General features: G+C 37.2%; 4 protein-coding genes across 4 annotated transcripts; 2 read left to right on the plus strand and 2 right to left on the minus strand.

Annotated features, from left to right (window-relative positions):
• Positions 1-62: 62 nt before the first annotated feature.
• On the plus strand, positions 63-2570 carry EAE98_004984 (uncharacterized protein). Its single transcript, XM_038952605.1, has 7 exons — positions 63-256; positions 309-371; positions 422-1033; positions 1091-1221; positions 1299-1386; positions 1444-1718; positions 1775-2570. Exons 1-7 carry the CDS (start codon positions 222-224, stop codon positions 2458-2460), a joined length of 1890 nt encoding a protein of 629 aa, XP_038811255.1. The 5' UTR covers positions 63-221; the 3' UTR covers positions 2461-2570.
• A 771-nt stretch (positions 2571-3341) lies between these two features.
• On the minus strand, positions 3342-4977 carry EAE98_004985 (uncharacterized protein; the record flags this gene model as incomplete). The annotated part of the gene is made up of 3 exons (XM_038952606.1): positions 3342-4266; positions 4328-4693; positions 4751-4977. The coding sequence occupies 3 exons, from the start codon at positions 4975-4977 to the stop codon at positions 3342-3344; spliced, it is 1518 nt and encodes a 505-aa protein (XP_038811256.1).
• Positions 4978-5548: 571 nt separating this feature from the next.
• On the minus strand, positions 5549-8699 carry EAE98_004986 (uncharacterized protein; the record flags this gene model as incomplete). The annotated part of the gene is made up of 6 exons (XM_038952607.1): positions 5549-6107; positions 6161-6538; positions 6601-7253; positions 7787-8178; positions 8220-8306; positions 8694-8699. The coding sequence occupies 6 exons, from the start codon at positions 8697-8699 to the stop codon at positions 5923-5925; spliced, it is 1701 nt and encodes a 566-aa protein (XP_038811257.1). The 3' UTR covers positions 5549-5922.
• A 9885-nt stretch (positions 8700-18584) lies between these two features.
• EAE98_004987 (uncharacterized protein) lies at positions 18585-21289 on the plus strand (the record flags this gene model as incomplete). Its single annotated transcript, XM_038952608.1, has 5 exons — positions 18585-18982; positions 19038-19318; positions 19368-19563; positions 19624-20211; positions 20268-21289. The coding sequence occupies 5 exons, from the start codon at positions 18585-18587 to the stop codon at positions 21079-21081; spliced, it is 2277 nt and encodes a 758-aa protein (XP_038811258.1). The 3' UTR covers positions 21082-21289.
• Positions 21290-22457: the final 1168 nt, after the last annotated feature.

Genomic DNA, 22457 nt, shown 5'->3' on the forward strand with positions numbered 1-22457 from the left:
GTAGATTTTCTTATTCACTTCTTGAGAGTGCCGCTTTCACTGTTCAAGCCTAGCTATTTCAAAAGTATCCTTCCCAGACTTAGAGGCGCGGGAGAACTGGCACGTGATAATCACCTTCATTACCTCTCGGAATAGAAGCTCCAGTTGTTGAACACCCAAAAAGGGCCTATGGACTACAAAATAATGCATGTGGAACATGTGCTAAAGCAAAGGTAAAATGTATGCCGTCTGATCCCGTTGGCAACAAATGCTATCGGTAGGTTTTCTCAATCCTCAATATCTACTTTCGCTAAATTATTGATATCCAGCTGTCAACGACTTCGAAAGGAATGCGAACCCCCAAATAAACCGAAAAAACGACTTAAAACTACGTGAGTATTATTGGAAGCTTATTTTAACGCTCTATACTGATTTCATCTAGCTCCGTGGCTGGACTCGAGAAGAAATTAGATGATATCGTTACTATTCTGAGTACTTCGAATCATATACCGAAAGCATCGATTGTACAACGTCAGGATGACATTCCGACGAACACTAAGTCCATTGATCCACCACACTTACAATCTCAGAATGACATTCCAATGGATATCAAATCTATGGATCCGCCACACTTGCTAGACCATGTTACTGAACAGATCCCAAACGACGAGACATCAATGTGTTTCGGTGATAATCTCAAGACCCCATCCACTAGCAACCGCGCGGATACAGCTTTCCATCCATCATCGACAACTATACCCCCCGTAATCGATCTTGATGATGATTACGCACATGCACTATTGGCCATTTTCAAAAGCGACATGGCTCCATACTGTCCATTCGTCCTCATACCTCCGAACGTCTCACCTCGCCAATTTCAAGCAGAGAGACCGTTTTTATGGAAAGCGATTATCACAGCTGCATCTCACCGAAATCCAACTTTTCAGGATGCTTTTGGAATTCGCTCTTTCGAGAATTTTATAACTGAATTGTTGTTAAGAGGTCAGACTGCTAGTCTAGACAAATTGCAAGCTTTGCTTGTTCATCTTGGATGGTATTTACAATGTTCCCTTTACCGTAGTATCAAATAGAATTTCACTAATGCTAATAGGTTTCATTACCAATCTATCATAAACAATCAAACATTCAATTTGATTTACCTTGTGAAGTCAATGGTGACAACACTTGGTCTTCAGCGATCATTAAAGCAAGGTGCGGCTATGGAGAAGGTATCGGTTGATGGTAAGTGTGTCTTTGACTTCACAAACTGATATTACAAGACTACAGCCTTTTTATTTTCGATTCTGATATTCCGTCAGGTACTCGGCAAGCCAATAAAGATAGATTGAGTAGTCGAAGACTTGAGGAGCTCCGGGCTTACGCAGGATGTTTCTATGCCACCTCAATGTAAATTTACCACCGTGACTTCGAAATCGACATGCTTTGACTAATGATTCTCACCAGGATGCCCCCAGGTAGTAGCGTTGAAAGTATGAGATACACTGTCCAGCTCGAAGAAGCATGCAAAACGGTAGCCGAAGCAGGCGAGTTTCAGAGCGACATACTTCTTTTCCATCTAGTAAAGCTGCAACAACTCGCGAGGAAAATCAAACACACATTCTTCAATCTCGAAGCGGGCTTCGGTCCTCGTATCGTTCCGCAAAAGATGTGTATGGATTTATTACAGAGGGAATTAGAAACTTTCAAACACGAGCTACCAGAAAATCTAAAATCCCATTGTTAGTTCCCTCGCCTCCTGTACCCCCTAATTTCTTATTAACAACCCCTGAAAAAGTCCTCATATCAATCAACTACAGCATTGCCGAAATCAATCTCTACGAAGCGGGCTTAAACGATGCCGACTTCACAACTTCAGATAGTCTCGAACGACTCAGTATCCTCAACTCCTGCCTACTATCCGTCAAATCCTTCCTCGACGACAAAGTCACTCGATGGATTGACTTCTCCATCGCAGCAGCCTATACCACCTGGGTCCAAGTCGGCTATGGCATTCTCGTCGCCCTAAAACTCTGCACCTGCAAAGCCGACGGTTGGGATCGAGAGCACGCCCGCTCCGCCCTAAACATCCAACCCACGATTGATTTCCTCATTGAAAAACTCAAGACCATCATCTCCATTCGAGGCCGAAGTCCAGAACTCCAATCCCAACCCCACTCCGCACCCCCATCCACCACCACCCCCCCCGAAAAAGACATCTTCATCCGCTTTTCCCGCCAACTCCTCCGCATCAAAAGCTGGTACGAAGCAAGTCTCCACCCGCACCCCTCCCACTCATCCCCCGCACCCGAAGAAGAATTCCCTCACCCCTTCAACCAACACGATGAATCGACCACAGCACCACTCGTGATACCGGAAAGTCACCTGCAAGATGAGTTTTTGATAGGTCTGGATGATAATTTTTGGCTGGCCTTTCCCACTGCGGATGATGGGTTTTGGAATCTCCCGGATGTTGCGTTGTGAGATATTTTCTTCGGGTATTTGTCTGATGGAAATGGGGGTTTGCATATAGGGATATAGGAATAGTTTTGAAGGATTGCGTACCTATTTCATGAGTAAAGTATGTAGATAGAATGTTCCATCATCCAAACTTAAATTTGAATCCGAATCCGAATCTGAATCATCACCCATAATCCGCGTTTCTCGCATAAACAATCCCTCATTCCCGAGTATCCATCACCAAATATCAAATTCCTTTCTAGCACATAGAAATCACAGAAAACAGATAGATACATCTTTCCCACCATTCTACGCGTCACAATCACGCCTCACACTTCCCAATACAAATTCTGAACTCCTCAGAACTCCTCGGTATCCACAATTCCCCCTTCCATTCATCGATGAAGTAACTTACTTCGCATATATGCTCATATAGAAAATCCCATTCATATCACAATCACCAAATTCATGAATCCATATATTCGACTTCTCGTAATTGCAGCTATACATATACATATACAAAACATCTCATCTCTTAATTACATTTTTCAAATCCCCACTCTCATCTCATCTCATCACATAACATATTACACAAAACAAAACAAAACAATAAGATTGTTTTCGATTTAAAAAGGAGAAGTTGAACGAATGAAAAAACAACAAATGGGAGGAGAAGAAAAGGGAATAAAGTATATCAAAATAGATTTGCAATTGCCATATCCGAGTCTTGACTCGCGTATTGACATCATGACTATTATCCCTAACCCCATCATTCATAACTCATAACTCCCCTTTCCTATTCCTACCTAATATTCTTCTCAATGCGATAACCGCACTCATTGTCTACTTCCAACCCAAAAGTTCATATCATAATATACCATCGCTCACTCCATCATAATACCCATTTAAGCCAAAGCACCCATCGGATCCCACAAGTTCAAAACCTTTGCTTCACCCCCAAGCACATCCCTAACGCTCTTTGCCACAAACCTCGGTTCTACAACTGCCTGATAAACAAATTCATCCATCCACGCATCACTCATTACAAACCAGCCATTCGTTCCTGCTCCCTCTCCCCAACTATTCTGAACTCTCCATCTAACACTCTTTCCTTCCTCATCCAAATGTACAGCTGTAAGAACCATTGCATGAGTCATTGCACTTTCTCCCGTCATTAAACGTTGTGCTTTACTCATTCCAAGTTTGATATTGAATCCTAATTCATAATCGATGAGATCAAGATCCATGACTCCGGATTTGGAGTTACTGTATTTACCGACGTCTGAGCCGAAAAATATTGGGAGACCAGCTTTTAACATGGAAACACAAGCAGCTTTCATGACGGGCATGGAAACATTCACATATGTGATTGGACGACCGCCTACGATATTACCGAGACGATCGACAGTTAGGAGAGTGTTGTATTCATTTCTAGGATCGTTGACTAGTGAGAACATATCGTGGACTGTGGAATTGGTGATTCTGATTGATTTTGGGGTATTCAACTCCTTGGCGAATTGAATGGGGGTGACTTTCAACTCTTGAGCTTTATCATCTTTGTCTAGATATTGCCATGTGAAAGCTGTATCAGAGGCAGGTGGTGGACCCAAAGCAAGAGTTAGGATGAGATGGATTTGGCGAACCATATGCTCTTTTAGACTGTTGAGAGTAGAGGCAGATTTTGTAGTAGCTGCAGCGCGTAGTTTGAGAGCATCTTCTCGGAGCTTGGTTGTGATAATACTATTGATCACCGAAGATGTTTGAGCGTTGAAGCTATCTGGGTAGAGAACTTGGGGTACGAGACCATATTTATGGACAAGGTTGTAAACCCTACATCCAAGTTGTTAGAATTCGAGTGTCAAGAATTTATATCATGCAAAGTAAAACCTACATATCCCACTGTCCTCCATCACTAACCGGACTCTCCATCAATCGCTGCACCAATCTTCCATCCAAATCCTCTCCCACCGTATCAAGGATTTGCTCCAAAAACCAATTCGCCTTCTCCAATTTATCCCAAAAGAATAGATAAGCTTGAGAGAGCTCGAATTCTTTGAGGTTATGTCTCTTCATCAATGCGACGCGAAAGACATTGGTGGAGGCAAACAACCAACATCGTCCTGATTGTCGCTGATTAGTTATTGGAGCTCCCTCAAAAGGTATCTTGACGGAAAAGATTTGTTGATCTTGGTTGAGGGTGGTGCGGGATGTGAGGACTGTTCGTGGATCGGCGCTGCTGAGAGCACTAAGAGCTAGACTAGAGAGAGATTAATATTAGTATAATGCAGTTGGAATGCATAGTAATTATATATACCGATTCTTAGGATCACTCAAGAGTTCCTCCTCCCATTTTTCAACTCTCGCAGCACTCAAAGGAGTCCACTGAGCTCGCGAAGTAGCTTGATAAGCAGCACCCTTTTCATTTACATGTATGTAATCATCTTCCTCAGTTTGAAGCTGCATATTCTGAATCTTCTCCAGAAGGATGCGTTGGGCTTCTGCGGGAGAAGTGGAACCTGGGGTTGATTGCGATGAACCCATGGTTTATAACCTGTGAATGTTGTGTATGTATGGACGGGATGCAGAGGAGAACTCAGATAGAGATAAGTGTAGATGAGAGAAACCCCAAGAGAACTTGAAGATTTGGATAATGAGGTTACGAGTGAAGACAAAGCTGAAAAATAGGAGCAGAACCAGATGGTACGTATCAAGGTTTGGATAAATGATTAATTGATTCAATGAAAGGACTCATCTTATCTGTTGAGCTTATCTTTAGAAGCTACGTGAATGGCGGGGGATATGGGAAAATGGTATCATGTGCAGTCCTTTCTAGATAAAGAAGGTACTCGAGCCCGTATCGAGCCATCAAGGTACCCTTACTTGGCTTGAGTACTCCTTACGAAATCAAAGACTTGAAGATGTCAGACCCCCACTCGGATCCTATACGGCAATTTAAGGTTGATCCCTCGGCCAAAAGTGGGAATCGGACACATCTAATCATCATGGCTGGGGAATTGGGTCAAGTAACATTCTTCAACACCACACATTCCTAAGGGTAACAATCCAGTCACATATTGGAATTCAATTAATCAAAGCGTAAAAAGAGAAAAAGTAATAGACAAGCAGCGTGTTTTCATTCTGGATCTTTTCCTATTTACACAATTACAAAGTAGAAAAAGACCGCAGCATCAAGGACTCTCTCTACCACCTTGTCAAAACCACCAAAGTAGTATCACCATAGATGGCATCGAGGACCTACTTGAATACTTCGTTAAACTAAAAGAATCCGATAGATCAGATAAAAAACCCGATCGTCCAAATTTCATCCCTCATTAATCAATCTGAATCCATATCTACCCCATCATACGTTTCAAATTTTCCCTCCGAAAATGCACTAAAAAATCATGAAAACAAAAAGGAAACTCCATCGAGGAAAGGCCAATGGATTATTGCCGGTTGGACGCCATGGTGATTGGTACAGGAAATCTACAGACGGGATCCGTGGACAGTCTTCATGTCAACAGCGATCTCACGACCACCATCGGCAACGACCATGATGCGGATGCTACCACGTCCACCTTCGAAGGCCTCCTTAAGACGGGTCCAGAGGTTGGATTGGTCCAAAACGGGAATGGCTTGCTTGACATCACCGGTCTCGGTCATGGCAACAACTAAGTTCATGTTAGTATGAGATGCTGATGAAGAAGTAGCAGATAAAACTTACCGGAGTGGTCCTGGAGATCAAGAACACGGTATTGCTTGAAGACTGGTCCCAACATAGTTTGGACGACGACACTTGGGCTTGGGTTGGCGATGAAAGAGGACTCTTCATTCAATTGTCTGGTGAAGAGGTCGACACCCAAGTAACGGTGTTGGCCAGTGGCAGCGGAGGTGGTGATACGGATAACCTGGCAGGGACGTCCTTGGAGCATTAAGAGGTCACCCATACGGATGTGGTGGCAAGGGATGGTAACGGTGTTGGCAGGTTGCTTTGGAGCAGCAACGGCTGGGGCTCCGGCTAAATCGAGAGAGTCAATTGGGTCCTGGTTCAAAGTTTTCCCGTGTCCATGGTAGTAACCTCCACGAAGGGAGTGATAGTTCCCTGATTTTGAATGCTTAGGGTACATGGTGGGGGGTTAGAGAAAAAACAAACAGGAAGCTTACCTTCATCATCGTAGTAACCCATTTCGAGATTGACTGGTTTGAAAGTTGAAGTGGTTGATTTGGGTGCGGGGGGAGTGTACTTGACGAGTTCTCTTTCACGAACTTCTTCGGTGAAAGTAGATCTGGCTGGTGTGCGAGGTTGCTTGACGCGAACTTCTTCCTCGAACTGTTCTTCGTGGAAGGTTGACTTGGGCTTGTGAGAATGAGTGGAACGGGGTGCTGGGACGATAGTAGTCTCAGTTACTCGAGTCTCTTCAATGTATCTTGGTTCAGATGCACGGGATTTGGGAGGGTCGACGATGACAGTGTCTTCCTTGTAACTTGGTTGGGTTCGAGAACGATATTGACGTTCAACGAAGTCGATGTTGGTCTCGGTAGGACTCTTTTGAGGAGCAGAGAACTGAGTATCAACTTCAGATGGTTCGTAGTGACGAGGTTGACGTTGACGTTCAAGTTGAAAGTCTACTTCAGAAGATTGACGGCGTTGATGATGGTGGTGATGATGATGTTCACGACGGGGAAGTTCGATATTAACTTCAGAGTGTTTGTGGTGACGATCACTGTCTCTTTCAAAAGAAGCTTCGAAGTGTCTGTGGTGATGTGGGGTGTTGATATCGAAGGAAGCAGAGTGGTGTTTGTGTTTGTGTTCGGGTCTAAAAGAAGGGTAGAGAAAACCAAAGGGTCAGTTAATGAAGAAAATTAAACGGTGAGCGTTACTGTGTCAACACTAAAAGAAAAAAAAGAAGCCCATGTTATTTTTGGGGTAAGGGGGGTGGCTGGGACTAAGCCGAAGATCGTTGGACTGTGCGTCGTAATAATAAAAAACAAGAAAGCTGGCAAATTTGTCTCAGAAGGGACCCAATTAATGGTTAATTGGGTACTGCTTCTTCCGATATGGCCAGATCGTTTTTATTATTATTAATGCTGTAGAACGAGAAAAGAAAGAAAAATTGGGAATTGGTGCCAATGTTGGGAAAAGGGCCCAAAGAGAGGTGAAAATGGAGGTGAAGGGGGAAAAAAGGATTGTGGATGTTATTGGGGCTCCAGCTGGTCGGTCTGGTATGATGATTTGTGTCTCGTTTGTTTTTGATGTAATTTTGGATAGATAGTGGATTTTGATAGAAAGGAGAGTTTTTTGTGAGACTGTAAAAGAAAGAACGGTTTTTTTTTGTTTTTAGTTACTCACCTGCGTTCTTCACGAATGTAAACTTCTTCTTCTCTGCGGCTGCTCGGACGGTATTCAGAACGGCGATCTTCTTCACGGGTGATGCGAACCTCTTCTTCTATAAACTCCTGTCGTTGAGGAGGGGGAGGAAGGTGATGTTGATGTTGGTGTTCGGGTTCGTGTTCGTGTTGATGGTCGTGTTGCAGCTGGTGTTGGTGTTGAGAGTAAAGAGATTGAGCGTCCTCTTCTTGACCTTCCCGTCCGACGCGCTCGTGATGATGGTGTAGAGTGATTTCACCTTCGACGTGAGTCTCGGTGGTATGAATGGGTTGGGCAGCGACGTCGCTTCTATACGACGACGGGAAGATGCTGAAGGGGATCGGTATACGTGCGTCAAAGTCCAGGTTGACGACCTTTCAATGCGAGAACACTTCTCGAATACCTTTCAGCGTACCGAAAGGATATCACAAGAAGGATCTCTACTTCTTGAGGTAGAAGGAAGAGGGAAGAAAACGTTTACGGGTAACGTTTCTTGACTCGTCTTTCAGATTTCAAAAAATATTTTGAGGTCTTTCAAGATGAACAAAAGAGTAGCAGGAGTATATTGTGATGTGATTGCGAAAGTGCAATGCGATGGAGAAAGTAGGTAGGTGGTAGGTGTGAAGAGTGTAGTGTGTGAGTGTGTGTGTACAAAATTGATTGGGGATGCGATTTTGAGGTTGTATTTGTGTTGATGTGGGGTGGGAGGATTGAAAGAGGGAAAGAAGATGGTGGAGAGAGATTTGCAAAGGGTGCACGAAGGGTGAAGGGTGAATGGGTGAAGGAAGAAGGGTGGTGGGAGCAAGTTTAGAGAAATCAAGGTGGTTGGATATTCACTCTTTCCCATCCAAGCAGCCAGCAGGGTCACTGAATTTTAAATTATACCGACAGCCATCGTGATTTTTTTATTAGGTATACCTAGGTGGGTGGGATGATTTGTTTGTTTACATTCAGTTTGTGGTGATGTTGTGATATTGGGAATATGATATTATTTCTGACTAACTGCATCGAGTAATTACCTAAGAATTACCAAAGAATTACCATTTGGAACGGTTGCATTGTAGGAAGCCGAGTTACAATGCAGTGCAGAAAGTGATGAAAAGTGGTAGGGAAGACGGTCTGCTTTTATGATTGATGGGGGGGGGAGGTGGATGGACAAGGTGATGGACGATGGATGATGGATGATGGCTGGATGGATGATGGATGATGGATGGATCATGAATGGAAGGGTGATGAGAGTGACATATGTGTGATGTGTGATGGATGAGAAGACGGAAATAATAAGACATGCCCAAATTGTAATCGTGGTACGGTAGAGTCTATTCTTGAGCTACGGGGTACTCGACCACCTACACCTACACCTACACCTACACCTACACCTACCTAGTAATTTCAATCCCATGATTCCATCTATTGAATGATGAAACTGAGTGAAGATTGGTTCGAATATATTCTACATATGGATGTCTACGTGGTAGGTCACTCTAATTTCCTTTTTACCCTCTGCCTTTCATTTTCTTTCCTCTCTTTCTTTTACCTTCTCTCATCATACCGATTCATACGCCATCACAAGGTACCTCAAGCTTAGCTACCCCAGAGTGTCACCACTTCAATCAATATCGACCATAATATATCCCAATTAGGACGCAATGTAAACAAACCACTCAACTATCTCGATCCTACTCTACTCTGTACACTACTGTTTGATCCATCCCCGACTATTGACTTTCCGAGGTCCTGAGCAATATCATGTTCCCAGCATATCATCGGCAATTTCATTCATCGATATTTGTGGCGTCGAACTAGATCTCCAAGTCCAAGGCTTCACAGTGTTCACATGAAATCTGTTTGGCTCTGCTGTAATCGGCCTCGTCTTCATCTTCTCTTGTCCTTCCATCTGGACAGCGCTCCACTCTTCCCAGACTCCACTTTCCTTCTCGATCGGGTATGAAGCATCAGTGGATCTTCGTGTTCATGTGTTCTCGGCCCCCAGCCATCGCAGCATTTTACTTTCCCGTGCAAGTTTCCGATAGAAGACATGCTCCGGTTGGATATCCTCTCGAATCTCTCCAAATGAAAACAAACGACCGTCAATCGATGATCCCAAACAGGAATCTAGGTAGCCTCACCATTGGCCGTCTTCCATAGACCATGTCGAATACGGATAAGTGTGAGTTTGGACGCCGTAAGAAATAAATTCAATTTCCTTAAGCTTCAGCTCCTCACATTTGAGAGACCCCTGACGTTGACTCGTATCGTGGAACGAATTGATTGGAGGATAGGATAAGATCGATGGAGGGCAACGCAACTTGGACGGTAAGCTCAGCATAGCTCTACCCGAGCTTCACATGGAAAAGAAGTCGAATCAAATATCAGTATGTATGTGCTCTGCAGAAGGAACATTGTGTAAATCTAGAGCTTCATCAATCAATCAATTGCATTTTGATAGGTTCAATTAAATGTGTCAAGGTAGCTACACTTGTCAGCTTTCAAAAACATGTCGTCTCGAAAACAATTGATACGAATTGATAAGAAGAAAACACGCAATCGGTTTCACTTGATGATCTGGTTGATCATGGAAAAAGCTTTCTTCACTTGGTTGTCTTTGCACCTCGGTTCTCCTCTTGTTTTACCTCACATTTCAGTGACACTGACTGACTTTACGGAGTACACCCTTCAGCTTCACACTATCCAAGCTTCAAATATTACTAGGCACTAGGTAGGTAGTAGAGTAGTAGTCAAGGACTCAAGGGGTCTTTCCGTTGATATCAGACGCCAATCCTATTGGTTGCCATAGCAAACCCTGTTAAGGTTTCTCGACCCTTGCTCGAACTCATTTTAATTTCCCAGCCTTCTTTTCTAGACACTCTCACTGCGCCGCTTCCGACTCCCGTCCGAGATTAGTTTATCCACTAGCGCCAAAAGCTATCTCACTCTCCGCAAAGTCTTGGCAAAGGTTGAGAAACCTTTGATTCAAAGTGGAACTGCTGAAAATACTCATTTCATTCTTTTTCTTCCATTGCGACCGAGCGTAATCTCCAGCCATTCTTTTCTTCGTCAGCTCTGCCATCAATTGACACGTACCGAAAACTTCAAAACTCAGGAGGTGGCAGGAAAGTCTCCATAAGTCGTCGTCTTGTCCGGCAATTGAAAGAAGGCGGTGCAGCCTGTGCAGGTCTGCATTATTAGTATCACGGATGAAATGCACTCTTTCTCCCTCTTCTCAATTTCCTTTTTTCGTCTTTCTTCATCAATAGAAAACAGCGGCGTAGCAACTTGCAACCCCAACCCCGCCCTTTTCAAAGAGTGGTTCGGCTGGAATATGCAATACAAGCTGGGGCTGTCCCCATACCATAGCTTCATCTGCACGTATTCGTTTTGCTATCCACAGCCATCTCTATTTTACTCACCGTGTTAAGATCCGTCACCGTTCGTGGCAATATATGTCACTGCCACAATCATGGTACCCAGTGTGCGGTACCACTATTTGTTGACCGAGCCGCAAGAGCTGCACGATGTCGGAGAGATACCCGAAAGGTCCATAAAACACGTCGTCGTACCTTGCTCGGCGTGGCGGTGGAGTCCTCTCGAGACCCGTTCTTGGAGAGACTTCATCACTGACGCATTTGTCTTTGCTGTGAAAACAACTCAGAGGGAGCTTCTGTTTGATAATTAAACCGAGGCATGTTGACATCACCAAATGAATCGTTGTTTACTTTGCTATCATCATGTTGAACCTACACATTTATGTGTGTTTACATTGACTAATATGCCAGTTATCATTGCGGCCAGCAACGTATCGAAGTATATGTTGGCAAAATCCTATCAAAGTTCATGATAATCTCCCCAACTGACCACGTTGACAAACTCTTAAGCTGGGCAATATCACGGAGTCTTACGTCTCTGTATACATGGCCATTCTGGGGACAAAACAAATCTATAAATTGGAGAAAGTCAAAAAGTTTTCACGTGGTTATTTCTGGGGATGCTCAGGATGCACAAAACAACCTCATGAGCTTTGCTTGCTTGAGAGAAAGTTCCAGCAAGGCTCCTCAGGCCAGAGTCATTTAAAGCTGCCATTCTAAGAGCTTTGATTGATTGTTTGTCACTTCTGATACTTGAGTCGCTGAATACGTCCATGTCATGTCATGTCATATCGTTGAAGGTTTTACTGGACGACTGTTATGTCATTCTCTACCTGTCATTTCAACATTCACTCTGCTCTTGCTTTGGTCAGCAACGATTTTGCTATAATTTGCGATCCTTTTTATTTTGAACCTTCTACTTTTCAAGGTAGTTGATCTTGGGGTAGTTCGTCCTTAGACCCAGCGTTTGCAATCTCCCCTCCTCTCCTCGAACAAATAAGCGGAAGGAGGGATAATTTCCAGGAGCCAGTAAGGAGTTTTGGGGCTTAGGAGAGGAAGGGAAACTGCATATGCTGCTCGGACCATGGCAAAAAAGCAAATAACAGTAAAAAAATGTTATTGTAATAGCAGCATTGGCAAAACGATGGAATAGTACTCACGTTGCTATGCCCTGTTTTATTCGGAGCCCATATCGTCTCAAAATTACAATAAATGAATGCACACTGCGATATTTTGGGTTTATAAATCGAGAGTATCAATTCGTGAGGTTATGCTCATGTAACCTATCGATAGAGTATGCGAAGAATCCAGGCTATCTTACATCTCATCTTACCTTTTGCCAACCTTCGCAGGAAACAAAATTTAAGGAACCGCCCTCCTCATTCTCATTTTGTTGATATCAACTTGGGTTGATAAAGTGTATAGTACTTTAGTCTATTGTATTTCATTTATCCTTGATCATTATTACTATAAGAAGCTAGTACTTAATATAATAGAAGTACTAGCACTAATGTATACACTAGTACATACGCTAATTGCAATACAATGTCCTCTTAGATCATATAATCAATATCCCGATACTAGCAACTTTTAAGTTAAATAGATTATATGCTTAAGCCTAAGCCCATTATTTAATCTTAGATATAGTATTCTATTTCTTTAATTCTTATTCTACTATTCTCTTTCTACTCAATGTATTACTTTAATAACTATTTTATTAATATCAATCAAGTCTTTTAAAGTTTAACATACACCATTTTTAGTTATAGTATTTACAGAATTCGATTTTCTATTAATCTATTTAATCTCTATGATTTCTTTATTTTTATAATATTATCATAAAGCCATAATATCGATTAGAAATCGTTTTTCTATACTTATACTAAACTTAGTTAATAGATTATATAATAACTTAGAATCTATACAGATTATAAGTAATATTTGTTTTTTAGGTTTGAAAATAGCATTGATAGTATTTTTAATAGCTACTTCGATATCAAAACCTAAAACTAATATATATAGCTTAGAAATTAGTACACTCCTAATGATTCTCTTATATTTAACCGATATCCAATAAATGATATTAATATTACTATACTTATTTATAAAATATATAATATAATTAATTTGTAATAATAGATTAATATTATTAGCAAAAGATATATCAATAAAAACGATTAAATTGATAAAATCCATATCGAAAAATATAAATATAAATCCTTTTTTCGAATTGTTTATCTATCATTTAATAACTTTATTAAATTTAACAGTATTTTCCTCCTTTGAATCTATTATCTAAATAGTAATAGAAAGATAGTATAATACCTTCAGTTAATATATAGTTGTAATATACACACTTTTTACACATTGGGCAATATATTGATTTTTCGAAATAATATTCTTTCAAACTTTTCCTCTCATTCCATATATATCAATATTTCTTGATATAACTATTCTGAGATTATTGTATTGTTTTTTTTAATTCAAATAAATCCTATTACCCTTAAAAGTAATTAAATTATTATTAAACTTGAATAAATAGTTCTTAATAAATTGCTTTTTGTTTTTAATTATAAAATTAGCTTCCTTTAGTTTTTTTTATTCTAAATATACAAATCTCTTATCTCTAATTATAAAAGTATCATTAATTTGAAGTTCTATAATACTAATATAATCAATTGAATAGAATAAACAAGAGTTATATATAGATTACATTATATTCAGCCTATCCCTATAATAATTGTAATAGATTTTAAATTAATAGTTTTCTATTTCTAGAATATTATATAAAGATTTGATAATATATAGTATATATCCGTTATCAAGTCTGATTTCTATTAATATTTTTATATAAATAGGTTTATTCAAAGTTATAATTGATTGGATATATATTTATATAATATTCCGTAAATAGATCTGAATATGCTTATTTGATACTTACAAAATAATAATAAGTATAAGAATAATATATTAACTAATATATATAATAATCAGTAATTATATTAAAATAATAATTTTACCCATATTCTTGTATATTTGAATTATTAATTGTGATTTTGTATATATTTTATTAGTTTTTTTTTCCTTAATTTTATTAATAAATCGAAATTTAAATAATTATATTTCGGGTAATATATTAGCTTTTGAAATAATTTTAAAAACTCTATTCTTTATCAAACTGTTAATTTCCTTGTATTGTAATTTTTTATATTGTGTAGGTATATTATCTTGTAAAAATACAGTTAATTGTAATTGTGGTTTAATGTCGATATTCGTTATATTAATTATATTAATCAAATTGCTATACAGTTGATGCTGTAGTTGTATACCTGATTGTACCACTGGGGGAGGTGTTTGTAGTTGTGGTGTAGGTATATGTAATGTATTAATTATTATAGTATCACCGTTGTTATCATTTATAGTATTGGTATCATTCGGCTCGACTTCGACTTCTTCAGATTCTTTATAAAAAGGTTATATTAATATAGATCAAAATTTAGTCAGTCCATTAATAAATTCCACTTTATATATCTCCTTATTTATTCTAATTAGGGTATATAGTCTAATCCATTTATTTGATATATTATTATTTTTATTTTCTTTTTATACTAAAACTTATAAGTTAAGTAATAGAGTAAGAATTGATATTATAGATAGTCTATTTCTTATTTTGAATATTTTTATAATTTATTTTTTAATTTGTATATAATATATTTTCGCTATAGTTTTCTTTATAGTTTTTATATATTAAATAATTATTGGGATTAGGGGGTTGATATTATTTAATTTAGAATATATTTTATAAATTAATAATATAAAAACAAGTTTATTAGATTCTACTATATTATTTATAGCTTTCACTACTATTTGTAGAATTATCGATTTTATTAAATTGTTATTCTTAAGCTCCTTTATTAAGATCTTATATATATAATATAGAGAATAATAATATTGTTTTATAATATCTATTAAGTTATATATCTTAATTGGTATACTCTTAATAATAATCGATATGGATTTTACATTCTAAATAAATTCTTTATTTATAAAATTCTTTTTTGTATTATAAATAATATAGTTTAATGGTTCTATATATATATCAATCCAGTATTTCTGAAGGCTATCGAATGTATGCTTAGCTGAAATGTTTTCAAGAAATCGAGTGGTTTGATATCGAATTGTTTTGTTAATAATATATAAAACTGATTTTCCTGTAATATATATAATATCAATATATATAGTATAGTTGAATTTAGTATTCTTTAGTAGAGTGAATCTAAAATGTTCTGGTAATTTGCTATATATTTAATAGTGTTTATAGTATTTAGTGAGATGCTTGATAGTATTATTGCTTTTATTATAACCTATTTATTGTAATATACAGTAAAAATATTATATAGATAGATAATCAAATCGACAATATAAGTGTTATAGCTTAATAATTATTAAATAATAATTATTCTAACAAATCGATTTTTGAATGAATTGATTTATATTCACTTTTTATATCAAAAACGCATATCCGCGTTTCCTAATAACAGAGTATTGACTGGTTGGATTAATAAATTTGTTGGTAATATTGTTATAAAACGCCTTAAGCCGGTTTATATCCTTTAATTCTAATAAAAATGAAATGTTAGTATTTATAATATAAAAGTCGATATATCTAAATAATACTTCGATACGAAATGATCCTATTGATATTGCAATCCTCTTTTCAAAGTATATATTTATAGTTTCTGCTATTTGTAGATTATATATCATTAGGTATATCTATCGCTATATATAATATTGTCTAATTCCGATTGTAGATTTTCCCGCATAAGCTATATCAATATATATACTATAGAACTCCTTGTTTATATAATTTATATAAAAAACGTTTATTAGATTTTCTATAAATAAAACAATCTCAATAGAATTCCTAATAATCGTGTATAGGAAAGTATTGATTGATAATTGATTGAATATTTCCTAATTGTTGATAGATTTTGAATTAATAAAAAATATCTTTTCTTTATTATTATCAATATCAAGATCCATAAAGAATTAGCTTATTTCAGTTTCTGAATTAAACTCTATATTTATAACCTCTTTCTTATATTTAATCAATTATTAATTATAATGCTTATTATATATACTATTACTACTAATCTTAATTTTTTTCTAATATTTATAATAGTTTTTATTTTATTCTTTTTAAATATACTTTATTAATCAATATTCCTCTTTCTTATATATTCAGTAATAATTATATTAATTTAAAGAATTAAATTATTGAAACTTATTATATATATTACTTTTAAAGTTATTATATCTAAAACTATTATTACTTTTAGAATTCCTAAAACTATTGCGGTTAATATTATTATAAAATCTCCTATCAATAAATAGTACTTCATCTTTCTCATTTTTATATAATCTCTTTTATATATTAATAAATTATTATAATTGATTAATTAAACCGAATATTTCCTTTTTAGGGTTAAAACAAGTTAGGTTATATATCTTCATATTTTCATATATAAATATAAGTTTATTATATAAATAAAATATCTACCGTATAATAGAATCAAGTCGGTATTATAATATACATAATTCCTTGATTATAATAGTAAAATATTTATTAAGTAATTTATTTTTATACTTCTTTTTAATTAATTTGAAAGTAATATTATTCCATTTAGATAACATATTATATTAATACTCTTCTTTTTCAAAGTTACTCTATATATAAATATAAAGCTCTTTAAAAGTTGATAATAGTAAAGTATAATTAATATAAAAGAACTAAAATATATTATCTTTAAGTATAATTAAAAATACTTTATATTGCAAGTTTATAAGTATCTCTATATATTATATAATCTTATAGAATATTAAAAGTTTAAAATCGAAATTATTATCATCTTTACTATATTTCTCCTTATCGATATAGAATTTTGATAGACTAATAAAAGATTGATTATTAAAATAACTAGAATATATTAATAATTTCTTATTCCTATTATATTATCCCTTCTTTCCACTATTATTATTACCACTATTATTATCATCAGAATCTCCTCCTTCACCACCATTTCTGTTACCATCTCCACTATCTTTTCCATTACCTTTTCCATTATTATTCTCATTATTATCTCTATCACCTCCTCGATTATTATCGTATTTGAAGTTATTTTCAATAAATCTTTTAATTATTCCGAATCTAAACTTAGAATCTTTAATATTACAATCCTTCAGAATTTCCTGAATCTGATCCTTTATTTATATTCCTATAATAGATTTATAAAATTAATTATATAAAACTGTATATATTTCAATATCTATTTTTGATATTATTACTCCTTGTATATATAATATTATATATAACTTTTATATATCTATCTAATGGATCTTTGCGAATTGTTTATTTGTGAATATATTGAAGTTATTATAAAAGATTTCGATAAATTTGTTATTATTGATATTCTCATAATTATATTGTTTGTATTTGAATTTGATATATTTAGTAAACTCTTTAATATCAATTACAATATCCTTCTTATTAGTCTTTTGTTCTTTTAATAAACTTAATTATTCCTTACAGTACTCTTTTTTCTCTTTTGTATATAAATTCTTATCAATAATTTTAGGAATAATTGTAGTATTATTATTATTCGATATAATAATATATATAAGAATAAGTATTTCAAAAGTTGTAAGTATTTCGAAAAGTTGTAGGTATTTCAAAGGTTGTAGATATAGATGAAAGGATATTTATAAAAATATTTAAATAAAAATATATAGATTGTTCTATATAACATACAATATAAAGGCTAATATATAATAGATATAAGCTTGATTTGTTATAATTGATCAGATCGATCTTTTTGAATATATTTTTCTAATATAATTATTTGAAGCATACTCTTTAACACGATAATAAAAGATAATATACTATATCTAATATAATAATATCTTTCTTTATAATCTCTTCAGAATTTCTACCAATTTTAAAAACCATTTCAAAACACCTAATACTTTATAATAAAATCCAAGACCCTAATTTGTAATATTACTAATTAGTATTAATATCAATTTGAATTGATAAAGTATATAGTATTTTAGTTTATTGTATTTTATTCATCCTTGATTATTATTACTATAAGAAACTAATACTTAATATAATAAAAATGCTAGCACTAATGCATACACTAATACATACGCTAATTGCAATACAATGCCCTCTTAGATCACATGATCAATATCCCGACACATTTTTTACTTCTTTGACCAGTGTCTGCCAACAACTGCGTCTTTTTTTTTTTTAACACAATCACAGATACTCTGGATCTTGCGCAATTAGCATTGTTTAGCTGTCGATGATACTTCGTTTCTGATCTCCGACAAGGCTCAAAAGGCGGTTAACCAAGATGGATCCAGTCAGCGCTCTCGGGCTCACAGCCAGCATCATTGCTTGTATTCAATTAGCCCAGGCTTTGTCGAAGACTGTTGGACTATCTGAACACAACCGAACTGATCTAGAGCGTATGCTAAAGACATTGCGGAGATTTCTTGCCTCATATCAAGGTTTGAAGAATATAGCTGCGATTGATGAAGGTGAAGGGCGATTCTGCCTCGTTGAACAAGCTGAACAGCCCTGGAAAGAATGTCAGGAAGTCATCAACGAAGTCCAACAAAGATTAAAGGAGAAGAATTTGTTTAATCGATGGATTAGAGGGAGTTCTTGGGACAGGAAAATCAACAAATGTTTGTCAAGCTTTGATGATATTAGGGAGCAGTTTGATATTGCAATTCAGTCCGATCAACTGTACGCGGTCTAAAATACATGTTGGAAATTAAAGCTGTGCTAAGTCTTACTACAGACAAATCATTGCAGCAGTCGAGAAGTACGCCCAGCAGGCTCTATGCGACACTCGAGATATCAAGAAAAAAGCGCAGAGGATTGAAGACCATATCCGAGACATTAAAGATGATGCTCGCGATATTAGACATGATGTCAGTCTTTTTAATCAGAGTATCAATACAAATCATACAAACATCGTCCAACATGCTCAAGATGTTAAGGATAGCATCCAGGATATAAAATGCACAATCACTCAGCAAAGTTTGGATTTCGAGTCTCATGAGAAGATAAAAGCCCGAGGTAAACAATCTATACTTGACTCCTACAAATTACTGATCAGCAGCAACAGAATCTAAGAAAAAGGACCTTCTCCATTGGTTGTTGACTGCAGACCCGAAAACAAACCATGACTTGGCGCGAAGACACTTTGAACCTGGCACCGGGTCATGGTTTCTTCAAAGTAATGAATACAGCAATTGGAAGACGAGCGATAATTCCTTCCTTTGGGTTCAGGGTCTATCAGGCTGCGGCAAAACAATTTTGTGGTACGGGCAGCCCTCCATCACCATTAAGAAATTTATGCTCGCGTGCTAATAGAAATACAGCTCAACAGTTGTTCAGGATATGACCGATTATTGTGCCAATAATTCCGACCGTTTCATCGCATATTACTACTTCTCTTTCAATGAAACTGAAAAACAAAATGCCAATAATTTGCTGCGCTCCGTTCTCACACAATTCCTCGTCAGATATGACGCCGCGCTCGACGATGCTTTAGTCATCTACAATGACATTCAATCCACCGCTCCGCAATTAGAGAAGCTGAAAGCGATGCTTAAAGCCGTGTTGTCGATGCCTGGAATATTTTACCTAATCCTAGACGCAGTGGATGAATGTCCTAGAGGTTACGAACAAGGTAATCGACAGGTTGTCTGTGAATTACTGCAAGAGTTATCCTCATGGGCCTACAAAAGTTTACATATATTCATGACCAGTCGGAAGGAAGCGGACATCAAAGAAATCATAGATGAGATACCCAGACTCTCAATTTTTCCTATCAGAAATGAAAATGTCAACTCGGACACACGCCGATACGTCAAAAAGCAGTTGGAAAACGACAAAAAACTAAGAAAGTGGTCACCTGAGATTAAGACCGAGATAGCAATGGCATTGGAAGACAGTGCTAATGGAATGTGAGTCCTTATTCCCTCAACAGTCCTATCTGTTCCAGAATCTTACTTTGTGGTAGGTTCCTGTGGGTGACCTGTCAGCTCGATGCCCTAAGAAGGTGCCCCACTCCAGCTATGTTACGAAAGACTCTAAAGAGCCTGCCTCGAACTCTGCATGCTACATACGAAAGAATGCTTTCAAATATCCATGAAGATTACACAGACATAGTCGTTGCTGCACTGAAGTGGCTGGTGATTTGTCAGGAGGGCCTAACGCTCAATCAATTAGCTGAAGCTGTAGCGGCAGGCATCGATTCGAAATCTTCATTCAACATTGATAATCGATTCGGGAATCCACGTGAACTTCTTGATATTTTAGGGAGTTTGGTTACCCTCATTGAAGACGGCCGTATAAGTTATTGGCTTGCATCTGACGGTAAAACTATCACTCCTATATACACAGAATTTGTCCAATTGTCCCACTTCTCAATTCGCGAGTATCTGACATCAACTCATCTGAATGTCACATATATGAATGGCTTTGGTGAACCCACTCTACACCTATTTGCTCTTGAATGCTGCCTAAATTACATTAACGGGCTCACTGCACAGAACATCCATGGAATTATATGGACGTACCCTTCCAACCACTGGCTATCTCTTGCGAGAGGTTGTTCATATCAAAACGGCATGGAAACAGCGAGATACATTGTCCAATATCTGGACTCGTACCATTGGAGAGAGGCCTGGTTTTGCCAATATCGGAACTCGCACCATTGGAGAGATGACTGGCGTGGCCAATTTGATGATTCTTTTGATACCAACTTTTCGAATGTCCAATGGAAGAATGCGGATGGTCCTGTCACAACGATTTATTACGCAGTTTTTTTTTAAGCTGAAACAAGTGGAACAACTACTCGTCGATGAATACAACGCGACTGTTGACGTGCCTTTGGAACTCGGAGAATGTCCTCCACTCTCCGTAGCTGCCCATTTTGAGAACGCGGCTCATGTACGCGACTACTTCAATTTCCCTAGTGACACATCAACAATGTATGGCAGGTTTCAAACTGCCTTGGAGCTTGCGAAAAAAAAAAGGTAGTAGCTTTTTATTCTTGGTTCTCATAGAAATCATGAGATCAGTTGGGGGAGGATTCCACAAGAGCACCTCCGAGATTCTCGATTTTATACAGCTGATCACAAATGAATGCGATTTAATGCCAACAGACGATATTGGTCTCTGGTGGAAGCCCTTCTCTTATGCACTTTTACATCCTGATCAGGAATCATTGGCATTGGTTGTCAGGAGTGAACTCGAAATACCGTCGGAATGGCCTTTAAAGCTTGAATGTTTTCGCTCAAACATAGAATCAGTCCTCCTTGCAGTTGCCATAAGCATGGACTCAATGGAAAGATTTCAACTCTTGTTCTACCATATTCAAAGCTTCGGTTGCCCCGATTACAGCCTCATCTCATCTCTGGCAGCTTTCGCACGATGTGATAACGAAGCGAAACTTCGCTTTGTTTTAAAGCGAGCGGTGGCTCACGGTCGTAATGAAACAGATATGTGCAATCACATCACAGATGAAGTACTTAAGAGAAGAGATGAGATGGTTTTGAAATTACTCCTTGACATTGGCATGCATCCTGATCTCTCTTTCTACGAACCAAAAACAGATAGCAGCAGAAGTCTTCTTCAGCAAGCAGTGTACATGAGATGGAGAGCCGGTATATCTGTATTGATAGAATGGGGGGCAGATGTGAATTATTGTGTGGGTGATCTATATGATACTACATCATTCGCTCGTTATAGCCCCTTGAAAATTCTGATGGATGGCACAAAAGACCCCCATATACCACCTGGTTGCGATAGTAGCGAGAATGATTCTTTGATCGAAGAGCTTCTTGTGACTGGAGGAGCTAGGGTATGTGAATACGTATCAATATACTAATACGCGCCACAGTTTCACTGTAGTATACTATTGCCTATACTGCTAACTACTCCTCCCTCACTCGAATCAAAACAATACCAAGTCCCACCACTCAAACCATCCACCATCTTCCTACGCATAGCCACTCCTCGTATATAGGTAGATCGACTCGAACATATCGCGTAGATGCCATGTATCACACCTCTCGACTTCTTTATCTAAATTCCGCGCGTCCTCGCGTTCCACTGATGGATTCATCGTTAGTGGATACTATATTCTGTTAGACCATAATATAACGACTATAGAATCTATCCTCTTATAGAATCTACTCTAAAGTGA

Source organism: Botrytis deweyae (genome assembly GCF_014898535.1).
Source record: "Botrytis deweyae strain B1 chromosome Unknown BDEW_009, whole genome shotgun sequence".
Classification (NCBI taxonomy): Eukaryota; Fungi; Ascomycota; class Leotiomycetes; order Helotiales; family Sclerotiniaceae; genus Botrytis; species Botrytis deweyae.

What these genes read in the sequence shown, in the direction of transcription:
- EAE98_004984 (XM_038952605.1), top strand. Translation starts at nt 222, where the DNA reads ATGCCGTCTGATCCCGTTGGCAACAAATGCTATCG. An exon ending in AAAAAACGACTTAAAACTAC is followed by an intron (nt 372 to 421) that starts GTGAGTATTATT and finishes GATTTCATCTAG; the next exon opens with CTCCGTGGCTGGACTCGAGA. An exon ending in AGAAAATCTAAAATCCCATT is followed by an intron (nt 1,719 to 1,774) that starts GTTAGTTCCCTC and finishes CCCCTGAAAAAG; the next exon opens with TCCTCATATCAATCAACTAC.